This window comes from Neoarius graeffei, chromosome 13 (genome assembly GCF_027579695.1).
Source record: "Neoarius graeffei isolate fNeoGra1 chromosome 13, fNeoGra1.pri, whole genome shotgun sequence".
NCBI classification, from domain to species: Eukaryota; Metazoa; Chordata; class Actinopteri; order Siluriformes; family Ariidae; genus Neoarius; species Neoarius graeffei.
This window is the reverse complement of record NC_083581.1, coordinates 77,261,342-77,288,721: the sequence shown is the minus strand read 5'-3', so window position 1 is coordinate 77,288,721 and position 27,380 is coordinate 77,261,342. Positions and strand designations below refer to the sequence as shown.

General features: G+C 41.2%; 1 protein-coding gene across 1 annotated transcript in view; it reads left to right on the top strand.

Moving 5' to 3' along the window:
• Window positions 1-2,575: 2,575 nt before the first annotated feature.
• tamalin (trafficking regulator and scaffold protein tamalin) overlaps window positions 2,576-27,380 on the top strand; it is a 30,182-nt gene continuing 5,377 nt past the window's right edge. The window contains exons 1-6 of the mRNA XM_060938561.1: window positions 2,576-2,797; window positions 8,367-8,419; window positions 14,935-14,989; window positions 19,729-19,831; window positions 25,590-25,683; window positions 26,260-26,326. Of these exons, the coding sequence (XP_060794544.1) occupies window positions 2,612-2,797; window positions 8,367-8,419; window positions 14,935-14,989; window positions 19,729-19,831; window positions 25,590-25,683; window positions 26,260-26,326 (558 nt within the window). The 5' untranslated portion in view covers window positions 2,576-2,611. The remainder of the gene's footprint in view (window positions 2,798-8,366; window positions 8,420-14,934; window positions 14,990-19,728; window positions 19,832-25,589; window positions 25,684-26,259; window positions 26,327-27,380) is intronic.

Sequence of the window (27,380 nt, the reverse complement as noted above, 5' to 3'; positions counted from 1 at the left end):
ACCAGGATGGATCAGGCAGGTCTGAGGAGCAGAAGAGGTTCAGCATCTCGATCCCAGGATTGACATGTAACTCAGAGGGACAGATTGGGGGGGGGGGAGAAAACACAGGTTGTTGGGTATGCCCAATGTCACCTGAATAAGTAGGAACAGTATACATATTGCACTGAGTACAAGCAGGGACTCTGGCAACTAACTATGAGAGCATAACTAAAAGTGGAGAGCCAGAAGGTAACACAGGCATGAGGGGCCCCGGGACATAAAGCAGCAGCCACTACACCGTCAACAAACTCGAGTGAGCAAGCAAGTGGGGACTGACAGCATCCATACATCCCAGTTTACCAAAACACTCTGTCTGAGGATCCTCCAGATCTACACCTTTACCTCATAAACACCATTAACGCAAGGCTTGACTAAACAGATATGTTTTCAGCCGAGACTTAAACACTGAGACTGTGTCTGATTCCCGAACACTACTTGGAAGGCTGTTTAAAGTCATTAATTTTCTGTAAATCTGCTTTGCGACAATGTTTTATTATTAAAAGTGCTAAAGCAGGGCTTTTCAAAGTGTGGGGCGCGCCTCCCCTAGGGGGCACCAGAGTTCTTCGGGGGGGGCGCAACGTGAGGAAAAATAAACCAGAATAAGTTACTATTGTGGACATTTAGCGAACTTCAGCTAGCCTTTACCAGAGACAAAATGGATCGATTTTTAGTACCTAAAGCTACAGTGAGTGAGGAGACAGAGTCTGGGCCAAGCAAAAAAAGAAGGAAGTATGACCATGATTATTTAAAGTTTGGATTTTCATGGGGGGGCAGCACGGTGGTGTAGTGGTTAGCGCTGTCGCCTCACAGCAAGAAGGTCCGGGTTCGAGCCCCGTGGCCGGCGAGGACTTTCTGTGTGGAGTTTGCATGTTCTCCCCGTGTCCGCGTGGGTTTCCTCCGGGTGCTCCGGTTTCCCCCACAGTCCAAAGACATGCAGGTTAGGTTAACTGGTGACTCTAAATTGAGCGTAGGTGTGAATGTGAGTATGAATGGTTGTCTGTGTCTATGTGTCAGCCCTGTGATGACCTGGTGACTTGTCCAGGGTGTACCCCGCCTTTCGCCCGTAGTCAGCTGGGATAGGCTCCAGCTTGCCTGCGACCCTGTAGAACAGGATAAAGCGGCTAGAGATAATGAGATGATGAGATGAGATTTTCATGGACTGGATCTGAAGATGCTCCACTGCCACAGTGTGTTGTCTGCCAAGAGGTGCTAGCTAACGATGCTATGAGATGTTTAAAATGTGTAAAACAAGATGTTTTTTTAAAAAAAGCAAAGATGTTTAAAATATGTAAAAAATGTTTTTAAAAAGCACAGATGTTTAAAATGTGTAAAAAAAGAGGTTTTAAAAAGCACAGATGTTTAAAATGTGTAAAAAAAAAGGTTTAAAAAAAGCACAGATGTTTAAAATGTGTAAAAAAAGGTTAAAAAAAGCATAGATGTTTAAAATGTGTAAAAAAAAGGTTTAAAAAAAGCACAGATGTTTAAAATGTGTAAAAAAAAAGGTTTAAAAAAAGCACAGATGTTTAAAGTGTGTAAAAAAAGATGTTTTTAAAAAGCACAGATGCTTAAAATGTGTAAAAAAGAGTTTTTAAAAAGCACAGATGTTTAAAATGTGTAAAAAAAAGGTTTAAAAAAAGCACAGATGTTTAAAATGTGTAAAAAAAAAAGGTTTAAAAAAGCACAGATGTTTAAAATGTGTAAAAAAAAGGTTTAAAAAAAGCACAGATGTTTAAAATGTGTAAAAAAGATGTTTTTAAAAAGCACAGATGCTTAAAATGTGCAAAAAAGAGTTTTTAAAAAGCACAGATGTTTAAAATGTGTAAAAAAAAGGTTTAAAAAAAGCACAGATGTTTAAAATGTGTAAAAAAAAGGTTTAAAAAAGCACAGATGTTTAAAATGTGTAAAAAAAAAGGTTTAAAAAAAGCACAGATGTTTAAAATGTGTAAAAAAGATGTTTTTAAAAAGCACAGATGCTTAAAATGTGCAAAAAAGAGTTTTTAAAAAGCACAGATGTTTAAAATGTGTAAAAAAAAAAAGGTTTAAAAAAAGCACAGATGTTTAAAATGTGTAAAAAAGAGGTTTTAAAAAAGCACAGATGTTTAAAATGTGTAAAAAAAAAAAGGTTTAAAAAAAGCACAGATGTTTAAAATGTGTAAAAAAGAGGTTTTAAAAAAGCTCATATGTGTAAAAGAAAAAAATAAAAATGTGTACGACAACCATTTTTTTTAAATACGAATGGAACATTAAGTATAGCAACAATAAAAATAGTAAAGGGGGCGCTGTTGTTTATTTGCTCTCTGGGGGGCGCTGACTCTCCCACACTGAAACCCCTGCGCTAAAGAAATAAACTCGGAACAATAACACTCACACATGAAAGAAAAAAACATTCCTGTTGCGCCCGCCGTCCAATCATATCTCTCGCCGTTACTCAGACTCCTCCCCGTGTGCGCGGCTAATTTGCATATCCTCCACGCAGCCCCTCCCACCTTCCCCTCCCCTCCTCGAGTGCGCGCTGTGTGTGTGTGTGTTCCTAGTGCTCCGGGAGCGCGCGCAGCAGTGTGAGTTCAGGATCATGAAGAACATGACGTTCCGGCGTGTGAAGGACAGCAGGACCGGGACCGGCAGCGGGGACATTTACTTCTCATCCTCCAGGTCGGATAGTTACAGAAGCATGGATTCACCTTCAGGCTCGGGGGACGTTTACAATTATAAAAGCCTGGTGTACTCTGGAGGAACCTTACCCAGGAACTTTAAGAAGGTAACACAGGAGCTTGCTTTTTCTTAAGAACTTTTTTTTGCTCAGGTGAACCTCTTCATCCTCACTGGAGATCTTAAACAAGTAATACAGGTGATCAGTTTTGTCAAACTATAATAAAATAATCTTTATGAGCCCTTTCTAAGGCCACCAGCACGAGCCCTGGGTCTGGAAACCCTTAATAATAATAATAATAATAATAATAATAATCTAGGTTATTTAATTAAGAAAAACAGCTTGTTTTTTAAGTGTTAAATTGTGAATAATATGGATTTGAAATTCATAGCTTTTATGTTCTAAAAAGTTCAAAACGCAATGATAATAATAATAATAATAATAATAATAATAACTGATTAGTCTATTGTACAGCCTCCATCTTGGTAATTAGGGCGCGTGCAAATGTCCTGCTTAATTAGATCAGATGGGCCAACAGGCGCGCGCGCGCTCAAACCGATTAGAACTCTCTGTATCGGCACATCACAGGCCACGTGTTTGAGGCACTTATTTATTTATTTATTAGCTTTTTTCCCTTTATTTTTCTCCTCCGTCTGAGTTTTAGTGGCATTAAAGAACTGCGCTTGCCGTAAACTCGGCTCTTTCTCACCTGCATCCGGCTGCGCGAGACATTCACACCTGCTTTACTATTTGCATACGTTGGCAGCATCTGAGCATCCTGTCCACCCCCCTCCACCCTTACCCACCTTTACCCACTTCACAAAGATCACACAAGTTTACTCAAGTCTTAGATATGATGCATGGAATCACAACAGGCGGTTAGGTGCAGAGCATTTTTTTAACATAGTTACTGGGAGACCAAATGGTCTCCTTGTTAATTAATTGCAACTGATTGAACCAAACGATAAGACATAACTTGGTTTAAAATTTGGTCTCCCAGTGAAGCTGGTTTGGCATTGACTAGGAGATTGGCCAAATGGTCTCCCAGTGGCCAGATTTGGTCTCCTAGTCAATGCCAAACCAGCTTCACTGGAAGACCGAATTTTAAACCAAGTTATGTCTTATCGTTTGGTTCAATCAGTTGCAATTAATTAACCAAATACCATGTAAGTATACATTTAACAAGGAAAACGAAGCTCTATGTTTTTTTTTATATATATACAAGATCATGTTGGTTAACTAAAATTTGGTTACTGAGATGGCTGATGTCAGAATCCGATGTCATTACTGTGTAACTTTGTGTCTTTGACATAACATTTGTGCTTGGTAATTGCTCTTGATAGCTGTGTAGTCACTGTAGTGTGTTTGTCTGGATGGTGATTGGTGAACCACTTTGCATCACAGAATTATGGACTCTGGGGCCTGTGATTGTATTGCCCAGACCAGTTGGTCTCCTAGTGGAAAATCCTTAAAAAAATGCTCTGGTTAGGTGCCTTGCTCAAGGGCACTTCAGCCATTCCTACTGGTCCAGGGAATTGAACCAGCAACCTTTTGGTCCCATACCATTAGGCCATGGCTTCTCCATACGTTCCTAACATTTTATGTTTTCTTTCAAGGGTTGCAGTTTGACTCTGCACTGCTGAATTAAGGTGAAATCTGGTTGCTTGGTTCGTTGAGAACTTTCAAAGTGTATGATGTGTGTAGGTTTGCATCTGGTTAAACTTTTTTTTTTTTAAGCTTGTGATGTCGTTGCTCGTTATTGCTTTGGCAGCTAAGTATGCAAGTCAAGTAAATTACTTTTTTTTTTTTTTATAGTACGTTTTGAAGATGAGTGTTGATTCATGTGCTGCATGATAAAATGTTGATTTAAAAGGAGGGAGGGAGGCTCTACAAGAGATGATCCAGGACTGAAATGTTTTGTTCTGCACTCATACTGGATGTATTTTTCATCTGGAAATGTGGATATGTGCCTTTTTAAAAAAAATTAAGGCAAGTATTTTTTTTTTTTAAATTCTAGCATTAAAGGTTATAATGATGATTTGCACCTCTCTGGTGCAGAAGGTGTACACTTGAGGGTGATGAAGCTGGTAGCCAGAAGGCCTCCTGCTTGGGTTGGGAGGGGAACCTTCTCTGAGAGCATGGAGCGTTCAAAATCAAATGGTTGAATGATCTTAAAGCTCCAGAGGTAGAAAAGGGGTGAAGAGAAGGTCAGGGGTGTCAGGAGATTTTAATGAGAAAATTACTTCTCTCCATTCATTGTCAGGAATGCTCGGCGTGTAAACCTGAACCGCTTTAGATTTAAAGCGTTTTACTCCTTCGAAGGATGATGGCTTTTAAATCTCCCAGGTTTGCACTCCGTCAGAAAGCATGACGGGCCTCGAGTTTCACAACTTGACACAGTCAGATTTTTGACTCATGAGGACTGTTCATCTCTTGAATGAGTCTCTGGTGTATTAACTGAGAAACTGGTGTCATTTCCAAGCTTGAAGAGCTATTTGCGTGGTTGCTCATTTGGCTTTTACACATATGGAAGAGTGTTCATGCTCAGCCATGGTGTTGGTGCCCTTACACCCTCCTGTTTGGACCACCCACACACGAGTCCTGACCAAAGCTTTGACCCCAAGCTCATTTGACGCACTGTAAGCAGTAAGTAGCCTGTATGACAATGGACCCCCTCTGTGTGGCTGCTCTGTGACCGTGTTCTGAAATTGTCTGTTTGCGTCATTTGGTAATATTAGTTTCGTCATTACTGTGACTGTGGGTCAGTATGGCTGCCCAAGTGACCAGATCCGGATCTCAAGCCTGAACGCTCCAGTGTGTTTTCGTTATTTGTCAGATAATTGACCATGACTACTGCTTCCGTAGAGATTTAAATCCATCCACCTAATCGTGCTGCATGATCGTGAGCAAGCGTGACCGGAGACTCCCAGATTACAAAAGAAGGTTTGATGTGAACCACTGAAGGGTTTCTCCATAAATCAAACTTGAGCTTTATTGTAGCCGGTGGTATTTATATTCAAAAGGTGAGGTGACTTGAGTAAAGCCAAGGGTGCTGCTTCTGTATCCATCAGTCATCAACACATTACGTTTTTGAGCGTTTATAACCAGAAAGTGGCTTATACAAAAACGTTCAGTGACATGTGGTTTGTTAGGTTCGGATGAACTCCTCCTAATGAGTAAGTGCTCAGTAAATAGCAGGAAAGCTCGTGTGTATCTTCTTCTCCTGGTAGTGCTCATGCCCTGTAAGAACCAGGTCACAAAAGCAGCTTAGCTGATAAGGAAGTTTATAGAAAATGGCAATATCAGTTAACCAGCTAATGTTGGCACATAATGATCACTTTATTTATTCTATCAACATTCACTGGATATGAGCACTCGCACGCTCCGATTGGCTACTCTACTACTAGCATATCAGCTCATATACCATGAGTAGAGAAAAACAAAATGGTGGAACATGTTGCTGAACCAACGGAGGATGAAATAAAAACTCGACTCTAAAACAAAACCCCCAAAAATACAAAAAAGCAACAAAATATGGAATGAAAGTATTTCACAGTAAGAGCATATCTTTTTAATATTTTTCAATAATTATCGCTCCTGTCATTTCGCCGATTTGTTTACATTCTAAGCAGAAATGATTTTGTTGGGCGTTTTGTAAAAAATGTTATTTATCGAATTTGCCAAAAACAAACACATGTTCTGTTTCTCAAAATCCAGTGACTGTGGATAGAATAAAAGTTATTCCACTCAATCTCATCATATACCTCTTTTCCACCAAATCAGTTCCAGGGCTGGTTTGGGGCCAGTGCTGGTGCTGGTTCACAACTCGTTCAACTTGCGAGCCAGCTGAGAACCAGTTTGCTTTTCCATAGCTCGCAGTGCTAAGGGAAGCCACGTCAGTTACGTCGCTGTATACCTCAGTTACGTTGCTACATTTGCATAAACCTTGGCGCGAATATCGAAGCAAAAACATGGAAGAAGCAGCAACAACAACAATAATAATGGCTGACTTCGCGTTTGTACAGCTGCTGCTTCTCGTCGCTTAAAAATGATCTTTTGCGGTCTTATGGTTGTTGGTCTTAACAACTCCCCCCCCCCCCCCCCCCCGGGCTGACGTAAGCGGTTCTTTCCTCTGGCCCAGCAGAGAGTTGGTGCTAGCCTGGAACCGGTTTTTCTGGCCCCAGAGCCAGTTCTTTGTCAGTGGAAACAGAAAACCTGGTTCCAAACTAAGCACTGGCCCCGAACCAGCCCTGGAACTGCTTTGGTGGAAAAGGGGCAATACACGGCTTATAGACAACTATCGGCTCATGTACGACTTGATTTCATGGAATAACTGTTCAATCGATTCAACATGAGTGAACTAAATGAGTTTGTGTGCGTTTTTAAATACATCTGTATCACAAACTATACTGTTTTTGTTTTAACTGCAAGCTGACTCCGAAATAGTTGTGTATATAATGCGTGTTTTCTCCTTCGTGTATATGTACAAGGGTAAGCCATGGCTTAAAGGTTGGAGAAGCAACTTTGGGACTGAAAGGTCACTAGTTCAGTTCCCTGAACCAGCAGGAATGGCTGAAGAGTCCTTGAGCAAGGCACCAAACCCCAAGAGTGGGCATGTCCGGGTCTTGGATAGGAGCGCCTGATAAATACCTGTAATGTAATGTGAAAACTATTAAATTGCACAACAGGTGTCACTTTTAAGACCCGAAGGACTTAAAAACAGTGGCCAAGACCCGATGTCTGTCTAAATGTGTGCGAGATCAGATTTGGCGTAAAGGAACAGTCGCCCGTTATGAAAAGTCTACTGTAATCCACCTCCTACACCCAAACCAGCCTCCAGGCCACAACAGTGTATTGTGTGTTGCAGATTTGCCCCCCTCCCACCCTCCCTCCCCTTATAACCACCCCCAAGGGAGCCTCTGGGCCACTTGGAAATAAATGAAGTCATTGAAGTCCATTCTCCAAGTGTATGGAAAATAAAGAAAGGCACAGTTTTACTCGGCCAGAAGGGCTCGGGGTACAAAGTACACTTTCACTGGAACGGCCATTGAAGGTGAAACGGGGTGAATTGACTTCAGTGCAAACAGACAGAACACAGAGGTGTACACTCGCAGCTCCTTCACACACCAGAGGCCTGGGTGGGTCTCGTGTGGATTTGGCTCTTACCTCAATGCTGTTATTGTGCTGAGATGCAAGCAGCTCGTTGCCTACACACACACACACACACACACACACACACACACACACCAGTGTGCATGCATGTGTCAGACTGATGGGTCACTGCGGCCCATCGGTTTCAGCAACCACCAAAAAAACACATCTCTAACTTCACAAAACTGGAGGAAGTTGATGAAATGGTGAGAGCCGGCGGGCAGACACACATTTCAAGTTTGATCTGTTTGTATGATCTGTACCTACCGAGACACAAGTGCACTCTGGACTTTCAGGGATTTTTGGATGATTTGCCCTCCTCGTCCTTATCCTCCTTACTTGTCCTACATGTTGATCTTAATAGCAAAAGTGGTTTGTTTGTTTTTTTTTTTCTTCCTCTTCTTCCTCCCCTTCTTCTTATAAACTTGTCCCTAGTGACACTTTTGACACCAAAAATAAGCTTTGTTTGAATTTGGTTATTGTCTCACTATAATCCCCCTCTTTTCTTTCTTTCTTTCTTTCTCAGAACGCGGGATTACAGAAGTGGAAGCCCCTCACGCTACCACCAGAGCCGGAAAGGTACTTCTTTTCCATCACCTACTTTTTCTCCTTTCTTGGTTTCACTTTTTAAGCATCATGCTTCGATTGTCTGGATGCGTCAGAATCATTTCCCCCAAACTTTTGTCAGATTCACAAAACATTTCATCATAGTCATCATGAGACTTGTCTGGCCGTTTCAAACGCACGCGCGATAAGGTTTGCTTTAATGGCAAAATAACGATCAGTGGTGTGGCGTGACGACAACTGAGGCTACTGTTACCACCAGCATGTCCTCATATACCAGTCATTTGCAACTTTTTTTTTTTTTCCGTTTAGTTACATTTAATGTTGTGGAACATCATGATAATTTAGTTCCTGTTTTGAATTTGGTTGAAATGGCTATACATAGTCGTTCCCTCTTTAGCCCATTTTTTTTTCTTTTTTTCTTCTCTGGGGACTCCTTCTGTAAATACTAAATAAATACACTACTGTTCAAAAGTTTGGGGTCACTTTGTGAAGATCACTTTAAACTAATCAGAAATCCACTCTATACATTGCTAATGTGGTAAATGACTATTCTAGCTGCAAATGTCTGGTTTTTGGTGCAATATCTCCATAGGTGTATAGATAGTTTTCACTGACGTCACGGCATTCCGTGGAACGCCCCCCAGCTGCCATCTTGGAGGGCAAACAAAACGGACCATCGCCACTACCGGCTACGTTATCTCGGACGAATTTATGAAGTTATATAGTCAGTTTTCTAAAATAAAGATCAATGTCGGCAAAATCAAGCAGACAGAAGTATATAGATGCATTAGACGACATCTCACGACAACGGTGTGCAGCCAAACTGGCCTTGATTGGGGGAATTGACCCCTACGAAGTGAACAAAGATGCATTTTCAAGTGACTATGCAGGGCTGCCAAAGCCTGAAACTGACTTCATCAAACTTTAAAGGCTGTCTGATATATACAACTTTATATATTCACAGCGCGGCTTTTGGCGGATGCCGCCTGAATCGCGCAGATCTGTTTTTTTTTGGGGGGGGGGGGGGCGTTGGAGTGTCTGATTATAATTTCAAAGTAAATTCTGTATTAAAATTACTAAATAAGCAAATCCGTTACAGTCCATGAAACAGGAAGTATAAGGATGAGAAAAAAACAGTTTAAATCACAAAGCTGCGCACGTTTGCGCAGTCCTGCACACCGCTCGGGCTGCGCAAATGTGCGCAGCTTCCCGATTTAAACTGTTTTTTTTTCTCATCCTTATACTTCCTGTTTCATGGACTGTAAACAACCCCCCCCCCCCCCCCCCCCCCCCCAAAAAAAAAAACAAAAACGGATCTGCACGATTCAGGCGGCATCCGCCAAAAGGCGCGCTGTTTGCAACCCAAACACAAATCAAATCATACAGAATAGACCTAAAATGTTTTTCAAAAATGACCCTTGCATGAGTGAAGTGACAAGTTTCAAATAGAAACATGACAAACGGGCGATATTAAGTGTACATTACAATGTAAACGTACACTCAGCGGTTCCAGTTAGGCATCCTCCAGAGATTGTTCACATGATGTTTTGGTTTCCAAAAACAAACTTAAACACAATTGATTGTTTATTTAAACAACTTACCACTTATAAAATGATCGGAGCAGACTTTGCTGTGTTTGGAAGGCTGATGATCCTTGCGGTTGATTCTCGCAAGCCATAGATTTCTCCTTTGTATGCTGAGTTTCTTTGCTCGCCTTCGTGCTCCCGTACAGTGGGAATTCCATAAAAGCTCCGCTTGACTTCATCATCTGACCTATTACGACAGCCGTGAATACAACAGGTGTGCACCATTGCTAGCTTTAAATAGTAATGTAACTATAAATGTAAATAATGTATAAATGAATGTAACTTGCGCACTACAGTGTGTGCTCAGTGACCCGTACGGGAAGCTAGCCCTCCAAGATGGCCGCCACCAGGGAATCCCCGACTCTGTGACGTCATGTGAAAACTATCTATAGAGGCCCATTTCCAGCAACTCTCACTCCAGTGTTCTAATGGTACAATGTGTTTGCTCATTGCCTCAGAAGGCTAATGGATGATTAGAAAACCCTTGTACAATCATGTTAGCACAGCTGAAAACAGTTGAGCTCTTTAGAGAAGCTATAAAACTGACCTTCCTTTGAGCAGATTGAGTTTCTGGAGCATCACATTTGTGGGGTCGATTAAATGCTCAAAATGGCCAGAAAAACGTCTTGACTATATTTTCTATTCATTTTACAACTTATGGTGGGAAATAAAAGTGTGACTTTTCATGGAAAACACAAAATTGTCTGGGTGACCCCAAACTTTTGAACGGTAGTGTATCTCCATATAGAGGCTGTCCACACGGCAACGGGTTCAGGTGAATCTGATAAAATTGTTTATCGTTTCGGCCTGGCGTCCACACGGCACCGGCGTTTTGGGTGCCCCAAAATGAGAACGGGTTCCAGAGTGGAAAAATCTGGCAACGGCGCCGTTGCGAAGTCGTCTGGATGAGTAGAACGGATTTGTTTACGATGACGTCACAACCACATGACTAGAACAAGCAGCACTCTCGCTGTTTTGTATGAACCACTGCATTGCATTCACTTTTGTATCCAGCTTTTCTTTTAAATAAACAAGTAACTGAACCATTTCTTGAATTTCTTTTTTTTTTTTTATTGGATAAGACTGCTTTTCAAAATGTTCACACACAATATAAAAAGTTATATAAATTGTATAAAAATGCTTTTCAAAATGTTCACACACAATAAGAAAATTAAGTTATATAAAACTATGCACACAAACCTAATTTGTACACACAGAAGGCACGATTTCCTCGCGTAGTCGCAGCCATCTTCTTGTTGTTGTGTGTTTGTTCCTGTGAGTGCTTCACGCCGGGTAGAAGAAGGGGTTTATGCGCATGCGTCCTACTTCTGTAGTTCTGGTGTCTCCGATGGGACCGTCTTACAGCGCACGTAGAGGTATGGCATGTGTATTGCATCATTTTCAGCAAGCGTTGCGTTACCATATGTACCTGATATTTTACTGATCCGTTGCCCATGTGGACGCGATATATATATAATATATAATATTTTTAAATAAAATCTCATTGCCGTTGTCATGTGGATGTAGCCATAGAAAGCTTCACCTTGCATGTGACTAAACAAGACAGCATGTTAATCTGTTAATTACGTGGAATGTCTATTATGCAAGTTCCTGTGAATGAGTTGTTACTATAGAAACAAGCTATTCGAATGAGCGCATTTAATCACGTGGCTTGTGTTGATGTTCAGAAGGTGCTCAATCAGATTCAGGAATTCAGTAGTGCTGTGGTATAAAGTAGTTTATTCTATCCACGTTCACTGGATATGAGCAATTGTGCGATCTGATTGGCTGCTCTGCTACTAGGATATCAGTTCATATACTGTACGGAGAGAAAAACAAAATTGCGGAACATGTCGCTGAACCAACCGAGGACAAAATAAAAACTCCATTTGCAAACAAAACCCTAAAAAAAAAAAAAGCAACAAAATATGGAACGGAAGTGTTTGATGGTAAGGATGTATTTTTATTTTTCCCCCAAGAATTATCGCATTTTTCACAAATTGCTCCTGTCATTTTGCCAGCTTGTTTACATTCTTCATCTTTAAGCATTAAAATTTAATTTTAGACTGGCGCAAAAGTTTGAAAATTACAGGACTGAAATGTCCATGGAAGAATTGGGTATATCGCTATTCTATACCTTGGCAAGACGGCACTTTCTACAAAAAAAAACACTACTAAATTCGTGCTGCCATCGATAGGTTTTTAAGAAGTCCGCCTGAGCGGAAATGATTTTTTGTATAAAATTTATTTATTGAAGTTGAAAAAAAAATGCTCTTTCTCAAAATCCAGTGAATGTGGCTAGAATAAGTTATTCCACTCAATAGGGTATTAGGCAGAAAAAGAAATTTACCAGTCAAAAATAATATTTTATATAATCCTGATAAGCGCCGCAGGTGCGAAGACGAGCGCCGCAGGCGTGAAGTCCCTCTAGGGGGGTCTGGGGGCATGCCCCCCCAGAAAATTTTTGAAATTTAGACTTCATTTCCTGCATTCTAGGACATTTTCAGGGTGAAATGGCGTGTAATTTTTGATCAGAAATATTGCATATTTTTACTTTGTATTTTTTTCAGTTTCACTCCTGAATGTATCAGATGTATGTATGGTGTTTGATTTGGTAACAAAAGTGAAAAGAAAATAAACAACAATGAATTGTATATAATCTTTTGATCTAGTTACAGTATTTAATAAAAAAAAAACCCAACAGTATTCTATTTTACCATACCCCAATGAACCCCCCTTGTTAATCAATGTATCACACATACCTTTTCTGTCTTTTTGTGGAAAAACGAATCAGTTTTTGTCACATTCAATTTGGGGCGTTTGTTGGGATTCATCTTGATCCAGAAGAGTGAGTCAGCAAAAAAAAATGCGGTTCTCCCGCCAAGAAAGAGGAAACTACAACGCAGGGTGTTTGGCAATTTTCGACCAATCAGAATTCGCGATTTATTCAGTCCGCATGTTACAAGATTCAGTGCGGGCCAAAATGGCGGAAACGATGAAATATTCTGATTTTTCATTTCAAGTTTTCAGTATTTTTCGTATTAAACTGTGTTTCTTACGATTTGTAAATGATGGCGGAACCACACACGGACTGGCCATCGGGAGTAGCGGGAGTTTTCCCAGTGGGCCGGTGGTTCAGTGTGGGCCAGCGGAGAAAAAAAAAAAACAGTTGCGCGCTGGCCTTTAATATGATAAGCAATGTTAACAGTTTCTTTAACAAACTGTTAACATTGCTTATCATATTAAAGGCCAGCGCGCAACTGTTTTTTTTTTTTTTTTTTCTCCGCCGGCCCACGCTGAACCACCAGCCCACCGGGAAAACTCCCGCTACTCCCGATGGCCAGTCCGTGTGTGGGCGGAACATAACTGGATTTATCGGATGACATGTGGGCGAAAATTCATGTGCGAAAATTTTCGGCATTATCGTCCGTTTCAGTATCCGTCTGTGTGTATACTTGCCCGTTGAAATCGGCAATCGCCCGTCAAATTTACGGGTGGACGGGTCTCTGCCTAATACCTTACCACTCAATCTCATCATACATGGCTTATAGACAACTATCAGCTCATATACGACTTGATTTTGTGGAATAACTGTTAAATATTGAGAATCCTTTGTCATTCATGTATACCATCGAAAATCATATCTCCTCTAGAGAAGGATGACTTGCATATAGGTAACATGACTGTCAGACGAAGTTTGTTTGAATGTTATCCAGTTCCCCATGCACTCGGTGGACACTGACGCCTTTAGAAGCCATGAGAAAGAGGAAATGCGGTTTGATGAGAGCTGACCTTTCAGAAGGGCACACCCATGATTGTTTAGACCTAATCAAAACTCTCAGCCCTGTTTGTGTGTCTTTCATTGGTCTTTTTTTTTTGTTTTGTTTGTTTAGAGTACTGAAGTGCTGTGTAGAGTTCTGTATACGTAGCTATGCCAAATGACTGTTACATTTTGTGAAATCTGTATCCCGGTCAAAGTCAGCTTTGAAACCAGTTTACACTCTCAGAAAATAAAGTACGATGATGTACCTTTTGGGGTACAATGGCTGGTCACCCTTTAAGGTACTTATTTGTACCCTTTAGATACCGCTTGGGAACATGTCCCTTTCTGGCCCTAAAAAGGAATACGTAGTTACCTTGAGGTCCAATAATAAACCGGGGGGGTACATATTTAAATAATAATGGCTGGTGTTGAGTGGTCTATCAGATGTATTCCATTCAGCTACCATGATACTGAACGAGTCGCTGAATGGAATACATCTGATAGACCATGGGAAAAAAGCCAGATTATAATATTATTATTATTATTATTATTATTATACATACATGCACACGTTCCTTTTGGGTGTTCAACGTGTCTTTCTCTTTCAAAATTCTCTCAATCTTCCGTATTTAATGATGCAAACCTGGCGGCCATGTTTGTTTGTTTGTTTGTTTACAAATTGACACGCTCGCTAGCGCAGAAATTTTGCGTCTTGTTTTGACACCCATGCAATATCGTAAATCATATTCAACACTCATTCTCCATTGGGTAGAGTGACGCAATACACGTAGGATGAGCGATATGCTAACAGTATTGCATGCTATCAAACCAAATGAATAAAGCCCACTAGAAGGGAATAGAACACGTTTTTATTCCATCGAAAATGTGTCCTGTATGGATAATGGTGTATATTGTACCTTGGGGGACAGAAATTGACTTCTACTGTATCCTTATTTCTGATAGTGTAGAGATTTTTGGAGTCTTTTTTTATTGTTTTCATCGTTTGATCTCATGGCTTAGAGAAATGAACATGTAGCAGGACATGATTGGATACTAAACGGGAAACGATGACTATCTGATTTCATGTTGGACACCAAACGGAGGATCCTGATCTCGGTTAAACTTTTGCTATATCAGTTTAATAGTTAAGGAAACTAATCCAAAATTTGCCTTTGCAGGAAGACGGTCCTCCTGGAGAAGGAGGAAGATGAAGCGTTTGGCTTTGAGCTTCAGGTAAGAGGGTTTTCTTTGGGGAGGGTTGAACTGGATTTATTCACACAGTTCTCCAGAAAGGTATAGTGGCAGTTAGTTTAGTGCAAATTGGATTGAACATTAACTAAAACCAATCTAAACTGGTAGTGTTGTAGTTAGCCTAATGTTTGCTAGCTTGTTAGCAAAGTTGGATAATGTTTTTATGACCCAGGATGGCTTCATAACTTGGTTAGCCTAAGTTGAATAGTGGTTAGCTAGCTTAATGATGCAGTTAGCCTAATGTTTACTAGCTTGCTAAAAGACTTTTGTAGGCTATTTGATTTAATAACAAAATGATAGTTGACTTAATGTTAGCTCTGTTATCTATAATGCTGTGTTTGTGGCTTAGCTACAGTTATTTCTTTTCTATTTTATTAGTTCTTTTATGTCCTGAAGATGATATATTTAAAGATTTGTCGTAATGTTTTCTGAAGAACCAACAGTCTGAGAAATGGGCTGTACTTCTTGAAAATCCTTTGTTCAAGGTTTTTAGCCTTGGTTCCCTCGTTTCTTCTTGCTGGCACACACTGTTCACCTCTGTTCCTTGGCAGTGTAGCTTTCCTCACTGTCTCCTCCTCTCCCTTTACAATACTCCCTCTGTGAGGGCTTGTCCTCTGAGCGTTTATGAAGACCTGCATCTATCGGTCACGGTCATGACACCATTATCTCACTGAGTGTATGCCAGATATTCGGTTTATATTTAGTGGTGAATGGTTTGGGTTATTGTAGGATGTTGGACCCCTCCTTTCCTGCTGTGGCCTGGTTCAGGATGTGACTTTGGGACACCGTGTGATGTTGAGCTTTAGGCTGGTTTTTAGTTGTTTAGGGGGGGAAAAAAACAGCACAATGGTATTTTCAGATCTTGTGATGTGTCCATGCCTTTGAGATGCCCCCAGAATGAATTTGGGATGTTTGGAAGTGCTTTATAATCAGCCTCAAATTTCATGTTGTACTTCAGAAAGAGCTTCACATTTCCGAGCATCTTCAGTCAGTATGATTCAGGTTTTTGGGATCTTGCGTCAACCGAAACGCTCTCGTTGATAGACTGAGAATTTCACTTGATCGGTTCGGAGATGTTTGTGGGCGAAATGAATTTCCCCTGTCTCGTTTCTGTGACGTTTTCAGGGCAGTTAATGCAATGAAATAAAGCAGAACTTTGTCACCTTTACTTCTTTCTATGACTCAGTTGAGTTTCGTGACACCCTCAGCTGCCACACGTGTTAACCTCAAGGCCATTGCTGGGGTTTGTGTAGGAAGCAATAGGTGAGACTTTTACTCATACCTCAGTCAGATAGTTGATGGGTTTTTTTTTTTCCTGAGAGTTTGTAAGCCCCATTTTCTACTGAAAGGAGTACTGTACTGTTTGGGTATTTCTGAAACTTCCCCTGCGAAAATTCTATAGAGTATAGTCTGTGTTTTCTCTGGTAACTACTTTGATCACACTGTAATACCATCGTGGTGCATCATAGAAACTGTTAATTACTTCTGTACTGTAACTAGGGAGATCCCTGCTGGTGCGACGGTACCTCAGGGTCAGTGTGGTTGTTGTACAGCTGGCCATAACATGGTTTTACTGTGGGTCCCCATGTTCTTGATATTGGGTTGATATTTTACATGAAAGAAGGAACCATAGTTTAGTTAATCTCTTCAGCATATTCTGGTTAAGGCTTTCCAAATAAGTACTATTCTGACTTAATGTTTGTTTATTGGGTTATAGATCAGTCTCAAGGCCACTGTACCCTCATGGTGGTCTCTGCTCGAGCCCTTGGTCTCAAGCCCATTTGGTCTCGGTCCCCTGTTGGCTCAAGCCTTGGGGCTCGTCTCAGGCTTTGCTATGATGGTCTTAACTACAGAATTATGTCCTTTTTTTTGGGACGGGCATGATATCATAGGTGCTCAACAAACCACCAGGTTAAAGGTCAGAATTTCCAAGTAAATAATTGTTAAAAGATGTGTTCATTTGAATTATGCTTTTATTCAAGCAAAGTATTGCAGATACCATGCAGGACAGTAAGCAAATCAGTCTAACAACCGTCTTGTTGATATAAAGACTGCTGTGTCCTCTGTGGGACGTTAACGTCTGCACCGTCCTACCAGAGCTGTTCGTTGGCACTGCAGTAGGAAGTAGCTTCAGTGTTTTGCATGTGGAAGTGCTACCAGTAATCTGCTGTAGCTCCTCTTCCTGTAGCAATATGTTTATCACCACATGTCTGGCTGTATCTCACTTCCTCCCTGTATAACTTTGGGAGTGTGAATAGATTGAAACTAAAACACAAACTCTCAATGGCTCATGGGGATGTGCTGAACCTTCCTGAATGGTCCTTCCTGAACATTCTGGTCCTCCTTGGTTCGTGTTATTGATCTGAACACAACTTGGCAGGGCTTCAGTTCTGGCCTCAGGATCTGCTTTTTTAACAGTATCCTGAAGAGTTTCTGTTCCTTACCAAAAGTCACTGCCACCGGTTGGGCAATAAACCTGTTGCTGCAAGACACATTTTCTTGCATTTCCCTAACCAGAAGAAGAAGAAATGTTTCGGACTGACGTGTTAAATGAGGAGGATGTCTGTATGATCAAGTGCTTGAGGTTGCTTACGACAGACTGGTGAAACTGTCACTTAGAATTTTGACCAAACCATGAGAAAAGTGTTGAGTGCAGCGTGTACTTTCAACCCCATGGTACTGTTAAAGAAATACTTACACAATTCTCCTTTTACAGCAAATGTAGTCAATCAGCCAAGGCAAGTTTTCTCTATTAATTACTTTTATATGAAGCCACTGTAGTGTAGCATTGTGCAAAGTCATGTTCAAATGATTACACCCTTGCCTCATTGGATGCAAATATTATTTGTGGATCTTTTATGAAACAGTGGAATAAATCAGATGGGACAGGGTGGCATAGTGGTGCAGCGGTTAGCACTGTCGCCTCACAGCAAGAAGGTTCTGGGTTCGAATCTCACGGCTGACGGGCCTTTCTGTGTGGAGTTTACATGTTCTCCCAGTGTCTGCATGGGTTTCCTCCCACTATTCAAAGACCTGCAGGTTCGGTAAAAATACCCAGCCACTGGGGGTTACACAAACCAGTGCGTACTTGGTGCCAATCCCAAGCCCGGATAGATTGGGTAGGGTTGTGTTTGGAAGGGCGTCTGGTGTAAAACCTATGCCAGATCAGATATGCAGATCCACTGTGCTGACACCTAATGAGAGCAGCTGAAAGAAGAATAAGAAGGGAATAAATCAGATGTGATAAGATTTCCAGACATTTCAGTCTGTTCCAGGCATTTCATCAAGTCACATGACTGTAATACTGCATGTACGTGGATTTACTTGTACTAGAAATTTAAGAACTTACTGGTAAGTTGGCTCGGAAGCACTGCTTTTCTGACCAGTCATCAAATCGCCATCTCCATGTCATTATTCTGCATTTTAACTTTTGTTCTGGTTGAGGCACTAATTAAAAGGGGGAGGTCATGGCCTAAAGGTTAGAGAAGCAGTTTTGGGATCAAAAGGTTGCTGGTTTGATTCCTAAGGCCAGCAGGAATGGCTGAAGTGCCCTTGAGCAAGGCACCGAACCCCCAGCTGCTCCTCAGGCTGCTCTGGGTGTGTTGTATGTTGCTCTGGATAAGATGAGTGTCTGGTAAATACCTGTAATGTTGAGCAGATTACATTAATTATTGCTGATAAAATCTCTTTCCTTGAATCAAATGCTAGTTTTTCAAGGTTGCTCCGTGAAAACATTTTATTTTTGTCAATAGGCTGTGAAATACAAAACTCAATTCGATCATTTGGAGCAGGTATAATTAAGTTATTCCACGAAATCGAGTTGGACATGAGCTGAGGGCTGTAAGCTGTGCATGAGAAGATTGAGTGGAATAACTGTTTTCTATCCACATGCTCTTCTCAAAATCCAGTGAATTTTTATTTTTTTGTATATTTAATTAAACACTTTTTTGCAAAATGTCTGACAAAATACATTCTGCTTAGAATGTAAACAAACCGGCGAAATGACAGGAGCAATTTGTGAAAAATATGGTGGCAATTCTCGAAAAGAAGAGCGATTCTTACCATGAAATACTTTTTATTCCATATTTTGTTGCTTTTGGTATTTTTTGGGGGGTTGTTTTCGAGTAGAGGTTTTATTTTGTCCTTGGTTGGTTCAGCAACACGCGCCGCCATTTTGTTTCTCTCTCTTCACAGTATATACGCTACTCACGGGGGGAGAATATGTCATCTCCTGATGACTCTTGTTTATTTTAGCTCTGCAACAGCTTTTTATTTTTTGTAAATGACACTGCCAGGCTGGAGAGTGTTAAAAACCACACAAGCATAATGAACAACGTTCTGCAGTTTGAAAAGGCCGTTTATATTTGTGCCTATACGCTTTTGTTTTTTACACGAGCCTCAGAGTTCAAGTGTGAAAGTAAAGAAGCACACTTCAGACGCAGAAACCTGTTTTTGGCTGAGGGAGCGCGAGAAAGACAATGTGTGAATTTCATTCATGAGCAATGGTGCGTCTTGAAATCGGCTCGTACGCGTCAGAAACCGGGTGTAAGGATGCCCTGTCGATCTCTGCGCTATAGGAAGCGTGTACGAGTTATAGTTTTGTTGGTGAAACTACAGTGGCCAGGCCCTTCACACCTTGATGCCAAACTTTCTTGTGTTTACATGCCTGATCTTTGTGTACGTTTCATTAAACTTCCTGTATGTTCTTGTGTGTTTGTTAGACGTATGGCCTGCACCACCAGGATGAGAACTCTGTGGAGATGTGTACGTTTGTCTGCAAAGTCCATGAAGACAGTCCAGCTAAGCTCGCCGGCCTTAAAATGGGTAGGTGTGTGTGTATACACAGGACGTTAACACGTCTCCCACTGTGTTTGGTTCAGCTGTTTAGTTCTAAACTGGTATTTGACACCTGGATACAAAATGACAGTAATAAGACGGAAGGACCAGGAAAGATAAAAGACTGAAATATGCACATGACTAATTTTCAGGGCTTGTGCAAGAGCAGACACACTTTTATACCAAAATTTTATAATTTATAAATTATAAAATTATAAATTGGCTAAATTTCCTCTGGTGGAGAAACAGCACTGTTGGGGAACGTAAGCAGGTTTGCTTTGTGTTGTTCCCCAGCAGCCTCCTGTCACTGTGTCAACACCAGAGCAGATGCCTGTCAGCCTTCTGTTTAGGGAAAGGCAAATATCCCCAACGTGTGTTACCTGTTTTTTCAGTCAACAAGCCCTGGGGCAGTCTGGTAGTAATGTCACATGGAGTTCAGGACTTCACCTGTCACGCACTGAAGCCGGATGCTGTCGCTCGGACCAGCTTGGCTTCTCCATAAACACAAATTTCTTCATCTTTTATTACCTCCGCCAAGGAGGTTACGTTTTCGGTAGCGTTGGTTTGTTTGTTGGTTTGTCTGTTAGCAACATTACGGAAAAAGTTATGAACGGATTGCTCTGAAATTTTTTCCAGAGGTGTTACTTGGGCACAAGTAACAATCCATTTTAAATTTTGGCGGTGATCCGGATCACCGTCTGGATCCCGGAATTTTTTTAAAGGATTCTTGGCGGAGGTCTGCGCTCTGAGTGCTTTTCTAGTTCTTAATAATGAATTCAACTTATTTAAGATTAGCCCTGAACACTAGCTCGGTGAACAAAACTATTTTTGATGGTGTTTTTACAAAAGGTCCAAAGATACTTCTTACAAAAAAGTCAAATGACTTCCTAACTACTGTTTAACAGTTATTCCACGAAATCGAGTCGTACATGAGCTGATAGTCGGTTGTAATCTGTGTACGACGAGATTGAGTGGAATAACTATTTTATTCTATCCACATTCACTGGATTTTGAGAAACAGCATTTATTTATTTATTTATTTATTTAGCAAATTCGATAAAGACTCTTGTACAAAACGTCAGACAAAATCGTTTCGGCTTAGAATGTAAACAAACCGGCAAAATGACAGGAGCAATTTGTGAAAAAAATATAAAATAAATTATTTATAATATACTACACTTCTGTAGGGGTTTTTTTGGCGGTTGGCAAACCAACTTAAAGGTGCATTACTGCCACTGACTGGGCTGAGTGTGGAACAGGAGATATTGGTGGTGGGGGGACTATATTCTTTTAGCTAGTTTGGTTTCTTTTAAAAACTTTTTTTAATTGGGTTTGGGGGAAAGTTTTTATTTTGTCCTCGGTTGGTTCAGCAATACACTCCGCCAATTTATTTTTCTCTACTCACGGCATATGAGCTGATATCCGGGTAGTAGAGTAGCCAATCGGAGCACGCGATTGCTCATATCCGGTGAATGTGGATGGAATAAAGTCTCTTATGCTCTCAGCCCCGTCTCGTGTGTTTTACATGAGCGGAATGAAGGTTAGTTGAACACTTAAGCCTGTTGCGTCCTTCACGTTGTTGTGCACATACTTGTGATTTTATATAATTATAGTTATCCTGTAATTAGATTTTACTTTCACAACATGTCGTGACTAAAATATGAGCAGGATGGTAAACACACAGAGCTGTTTATCAACACTGCACAATAAATTTCTGTTAAAGTTCAAAGGAAAGACATCTACGGTATGATTATAGAAAGCAATCACTGAGGCACTTATAGGACCAATCAGAAGTCTGGACACGCCTCCTAATTCAATGTGTTTTTTTTTAAATTGTCACTTCACGTCTTAGTCATGATGGATGTCATTTTCTCTTTACTTAATTGTTCGGTTCTTGACGTAATATGGATTACTATAGTTGTGGAAGAGGGCCATTTTTATTTATTTATTTAGTTATTTTTTACTGTTTGATCTCAAACGCATTAAGAAGGTAAGAAACTTTTGATGAGAGACAGTTATTAATTGAAAAGCATTCCAGGTGATGACCGCATGAAGCTGGTTAAGATGATGACAGTACAGGTAGTCGTCGACTTGCGACTTACGACCGATCGACTTTACGACCGTCTGGTTATGACTGGCAAGTGTTTCCCAGCTGAGCGTACGACAGTTTCCGCCCCAGCTCCCGGCAGCACCTCTCGCCGCGTACAGCAGTTTCCGCCCCAGCTCCAGGCACATGCGCAGTCTCTCTCGCCCTCCCTCGCGCACTCCGTCATACAGTTTCCGCCCCAGCTCCTGGTTTATGAAACGAGCAAATCCTCCCGCCAGCCCGAGCGCTGCAACAGCTGATGACGCAGACGACCCACAGCTAAGCACCAGTGACGTCAGCGGTCACTAAATTTTGTATTTTGCTATGTTTTGCATTTGTATTTTGGTATGTTTCAAACTGAAATGTTTTCTATTTTTCACACCTGTATTTCGTATTTTTTGTTTTGCACATGTTAAACGAATTGTACTGTACGCAGTGTCGTATGCAGTGTTTGACTTAAACCAAATAATGAGCCAAGGTAATGAAATAAGAAAATGTTGATAAAATAAGACTAAGATGATTACAATATCATTACACATCACAATATACTTGCGTTCATTTAACATAGGCCGACTTACGACCAGATCGGTTTATGACCGGTCAGTCGTAATCAAACGCAGTCGGAAGTCGACGACTACCTGTAGTGTGTAGAGCATCAAGGTAAACACTGGATACGCTGAAGAATCTAAAATATCAAGCTTTTTTTAATTAAAAAAAAAAACCCACACAATTCCATTTATTATGACCCGTATGATCCCGTGCGTGCTGCTTTAAAAACCGTTGGGAAAAGTCATGTGACTGGGCAGATACAGATTTGGAAAAACCCATATGTGGCCCCTGGACCAGTTTCCTTCACTCCTGTCATCTTCATTTTGCTCTGAATTGTTGCTAGTGTCGCGTCCATTATTCCAAAAAAAAGACGTTTTATCGAATCCTCATCATCAGATGAAGATTGAACTGACTCCACTCAGCTTTGATTTGAAAACAAAGTTCTTTTGTGTAGACTTGATCGGTTTGTATTGTTGTCTCCATGAGCTGACCCGAGTTTGAACCGAATTTTACTAATGATCTCTTAAAATCATTTTGATTTCGAGAGAACAGTAAAGTCAGGTGTGTTTTATAGAATTCAAACTGTTATTTCAAACTTGTCCAAAGGTGATTCAGCATGTAAACAGTTTGCTGTCAATCAAATAAAAATTGATTGGTTTGTTTCTCACACACCATTCGTTTTCCACAGTGTCTGTTCGTGAAAAAAAGGTCACGTGATGAAATGCTTACTGACTGAGGTCGGGCCGGACAGGGAAATATTTGGCTCTTTGTCATTTGTACGGACTTTGCTGCGCTCGGTCCGTACGGCATGACCTCGAGCTAAATATTTTCCCATCCAGCCGTCCCAGTCAATCAGTACATACCATGTTCCAGATGTTATTTCATAGATCTGATCTGTTCAGTTTTGTTCTTCGGTGTAGAAAATACAAACTGCAGAAAAACTTATGAATAACTAGAGAAGGGGTGTACAAACATTTTTGACCGGTACTAAGCTCAAGGTTTCTTTACAGCAGCAGCTCTTGAAAATATGCCCAGAAATGAGGGGGTGAGACTTGAGATGGCATAAACTGTTTTGAGGAAGTGTAAGCATCTTTAGTGTGTATGTGTTTGTACCATCAGCAGAAAATGAATCACAAGTGCAGAAGTAGTGTCGGGGTGAGTCAGGATCGTCCCGAGGGCAATAAAAAAAAAACAACCCTTTGACTGGCTGCATGATTACATGGGATTGTGAAATCTAACTATTAATCAAAATCACTTCAAATAATCATCAGACTTTATTTTAAAAAAAAAAAAGAGATATAAATTCCAGTGTGTGTGTGTGGTCATCTTATTAACGATGTTACAGAAGCTCAGCTCACTTTTTGTTTTCTATAAACATGTTCCAGTATTTGAACCCACTGATGTAAGAGTTGATGTGGTGTGCTGGTTCTGATATGTGCAGTCTCTGTCTTTAATCATCTTTGGGAAGGAAACCCATTCTGGTCTGTCTAGTCGGGGATCAGTTAATGTAAACCAAGAACATTTATGAGATTAAAACAAACTGCTGTGAAGCAGCTTGCCTCACATGGCTGCCAGTTTCAATTCCGACATTCTCTGCATGCTTTGTGCTATTGTCCTCCTCGGCCTTCCTTTCAGAACATCATGACCTCATCAGGCTTGAAAGGCAATCGGATGTTATATCTCAATCTTCGAAACTTGTGTGTGTGTATAAAGTAAGATGATCTCTCAAAACAGCACCTGAAGAGACTTTTTGGTATTTAAACTGAGTAGAGGGAATTTGCGAGGAGGAAAACCGGTTTCAGGTGCTGGATACTTGACGTATGCGCGTGTACACGTTCATTAAAATGTCTTAAGGCTCCGAAAACCACAAAGTGAGCTGCTTTTGGATGTCATTCAAGCTGTGAATTCTTGCTGTGACTTCTGTGACTGAACCAACCAGATGAGATTTTCTTTTACAGTTGTTTAAAAGGTGGGGTGTGTGTGAGAGAGCGAGAAAGCACCTCAGGCCCTGTTTTTAAAATATGCGTCTCAATCAGAATAATTGAGCATCACTTCCTGCTTGTCAGTCATGTTTACTGTAAATTAAGAAATTGTGCTAGCTTCCAGGTGGACTAGCAGTCTTATTGGGGGGTCCTTTTTTTTTTTTTAAAAAAAGCTGTTGACAAATATGTTCCTCATTAGCTAGCTATAACGATGTTCAATGATTTTCAGTGGCCAAAAACCTAACTCATCTCAGTGTGAGCTAAAATGCATGTATTGTCATGGCAAGGATAATGATGTACTTCTAGTCACATGAAGCCAGCCAGCTGTATCACAGGGCAGCATAACACCAAAGCTATCTGCCCTCTTCCACATGCATCATCTCATCAACTTGCATAATTAGTTACTTTCAGTGCAATGGACAGGAAAGAGTGAGCGTCCCATCAGGAGACCGTGGCCAATCCTGGCTCCCGGTCATGAACAGCTGTATGAGTATACTTCAAAAAGTTCTCGGCCTCACCCAGAAATGAGGGGCCTAACTTGCGTTTTGGGGTGTAACCACACTCTTGTATCGCTGTCCAGAAAAACTCAAATGAAAGAAGTGATCAAAGGGGAAAAAAAAAGAGGAAAGAGAACTTCAAGCTGGCATGGTGTTGCTCCTCCAGGACACCATGATGCATGCAGCCGGTGATGGGCAGAAGCAGCCGAATGTGGCTTTGAACTGTTGCCTTGTGCATCTTGCTCACACGACCTGACTTCAGTTTCCCCAAACTGAAATCCTACTCTCATGGTTGCCATTTTCAGAGTGCTGATGAAGTCATCCATGCTGTTCAGGACGATCTGGAGGCTCAACGTGTGACCTTGTTTAGTGAACGGATAGCGAAGCTTCAACGTCAGTGGACTGAGTGCATTGAAGGAGACCGTGTAGAAAAATAATGCACAAATTTAAACATCACTTTCTCCTGTGACGTTTTCTGGGTGAGGCTGAGAACTTTTTTTTTTTTTTTTGGAAGCCCCCTCGTAGCATCATCAGGATTCCAACTCGTGATCTCCTCCTAACAATAGCGTGAACACAGTTCTTTTCTTTTGCTCTGGCTCCATGTTTAACCCCGCTCTTCTATTGGTTCACAGGTGACACCATCGCTAGCGTCAACGACACCGCCGTTGAAGGATTTCGCCACAAGGACATCGTCCAGCTCATCAGATCATCCGGGAACAGCGTTAGGTGAGAAGAGCACTCAATTACTATAATCCCCCCCCCACCAAGTCAAGACACAAATCTGTTTCCTGTCATTTCACTCCAGATTATTCAGCAGAGTCCCAGTGATTTGGTATATTAAGACTTGATTAAAAACACACACACAGTCTCTGGCTGATGAAAGATAAAAAGAGTTGTGAAAATTTAACGAGTCTTTCTTTATAAACTGAAAGCGGAGGAGGGTGTGAGGTGAACCACATGAACGAGACGCTGTGTGTGTGTGTGTGTGTGTGTGTGAGACTGTTGACGCCATTTGCTTTGCTGATTAAGGCATGAAGTGGTGCTGTAAACAAGCAAGTCATTAAAAAAAGTCCCTCCACATATCCATGACTTGAAATTGGATACATGTGTAGGAGTAAATGCTTGTAAATCGCTAAGCTCAGACTCAGACACCGTGTGTGTGGTGCAGGGTTTCACGTTAAAGCTGACGTTTAAACACGGCTGCTCCAAGTTGTTAAATTTTTTTTATTAAAAAAAAAAAACACAGGAAGCAATTAGTCCCAGTGTAATCTGACATCTAATTTGTTACGTTTTCATCCCCAGGTTGGAGACTGTGTACAGTAACACTATAAGGAAAGCAGAACTCGAAGCCCGCCTACAGTATTTAAAGGTAAAAAAACCGGCAAGCTTTCTGATAAAATTGAAAATCTTGCACATAATGCCTGAGGAACGTGAAACAGTTTGCCCTGTGGTTTTCTCTGGATGTCTTTTGCAATGCACATGAAGCACATGTGCCAGCCGCACCCGTCCACCTCACACCCCACCTGTTGCCCTGTCCCTGTACCCTCCTGATCCCCCCCGACATACCGGTACACAGCTGAAGGAGCACGTTTCGAACAGACGTGTCGCTCAGACATGCTCCTCTCAGCACAGGCTGCTCTGGTGAAGCAGTGAAGGCAGAAATGGGTTAAACGTCATCACGATAGTGATCAGTGTGCAAAAACCCACATCATACAAATGCAGCGTTCAGTTTGTTTGAGAATTGAAGAGCAGCGCTGCAGTAGAAATAACTAAATGATTGGTTAGATTGGAATATTATTTTCTTTAACAGCAGCTATGATTGGTTTCTGTACTAACAATATAGTGTCTCCCGTCTTTGTCATGTGTGTGTGTCTCTCTCTCTCTCCCGTGTGTGTGTGTGTGGTCTTGTGTGTCTCTTGTATCTTTTGTGTGTGTCGTCTTTTTCGTATGTCTCTTTTGGCTCCTTTCACAAGATCTTGGACTATTGATGATGATGATGCCCTTTATTGTCACTAGTCACATGTACCAGCGAAATTAGCCGTCAACCTGTCCGTACATATACAACATACAATTGACATAGGGTAGACAGGACAGGAAGACAGGGATAAAGATAAAAAGGAAACACAACATGAGGAGAGAGAGAAGGAAAAAAAGAACCCCCCCCCCACTATGCTCCTGTCAGGAGTACAGTGTGGGAACATTTTAAAAAACCTTTGCACGTAAGCACATAACACAAGTACACTTTTAAACACGGGACTTGAGGGGGGGAAGGTAATCCAGCACAAGCAAGCAGCCGTCTGCTCCTGCAGCCATGAAGGCGCTGGTCACGCACCCGCTTGTCACACTGGGGGTAAAAATGGTGACCGTGGAAAGTTAGAGGAGGAATGCGAAAGTGTCTCCCGGCAGTGACCTTCAGGGGGAAA